The sequence below is a fragment of the Eimeria mitis genome, genomic scaffold (assembly GCF_000499745.2).
Source record: "Eimeria mitis Houghton genomic scaffold, Emh_scaff325, whole genome shotgun sequence".
NCBI lineage: Eukaryota > Apicomplexa > Conoidasida > Eucoccidiorida > Eimeriidae > Eimeria > Eimeria mitis.
In genome coordinates this window covers 8446-8971 of record NW_013571588.1, presented here as the reverse complement: position 1 = coordinate 8971, position 526 = coordinate 8446, and the positions used below count along the sequence as shown (strand labels likewise).

General features: G+C 29.1%; 1 protein-coding gene across 1 annotated transcript in view; it reads right to left on the bottom strand.

Annotated features, from left to right (window-relative positions):
• Positions 1-455: 455 nt before the first annotated feature.
• Positions 456-526, bottom strand: part of EMH_0007970 (uncharacterized protein) — a gene marked incomplete at both ends in the record, with an annotated part of 1263 nt that continues 1192 nt past the window's right edge. Inside the window, one exon of the mRNA XM_013498190.1 lies at positions 456-462. Within this exon, the coding sequence (XP_013353644.1) occupies positions 456-462 (7 nt within the window). The remainder of the gene's footprint in view (positions 463-526) is intronic.

Here is a 526-nt window from a genome sequence, read left to right as displayed (position 1 = left end):
CTTTTTCATGTAGAAGGTATCTAATATCATTGATAGAGGAGACATATGTTCTTTGTTTAAGCAGAGGGTGAGATAGATCTATAGAGAAGGGGGGGAGAGAGTTTATATAAAAATAAAGAGAATGTGAATATAAAGAATGATTATAATAATAAAATAAAAAGAAAGAAGAAGAAGAAGAATAATACTGATGAAAAAACCGAAAGTTTATTGATTTTATTAGTAAATCTATGCATGCAAATATATGCGGCAGCAACAGCCCCATATATAATAATTTATATAATATATTTTTTATGCTTAGTATCTGTACTGTTATTCTTTCTAGACTTTTATCTTCTTTATTAACTAAATGTTTATATAAAAACATAAATAATATAGATATATACTTTTTCATTTTCTCTATACACATTAAACCCAACCATAAACGTGTTACTGCCCCATGTGTTTCTCTCGGTAGTTTATAACCTAAAGACAGCAGCACTGCGCATGCAGATGAAAGCATCTCGCTTCTCTTTATTATTCTCCTCCT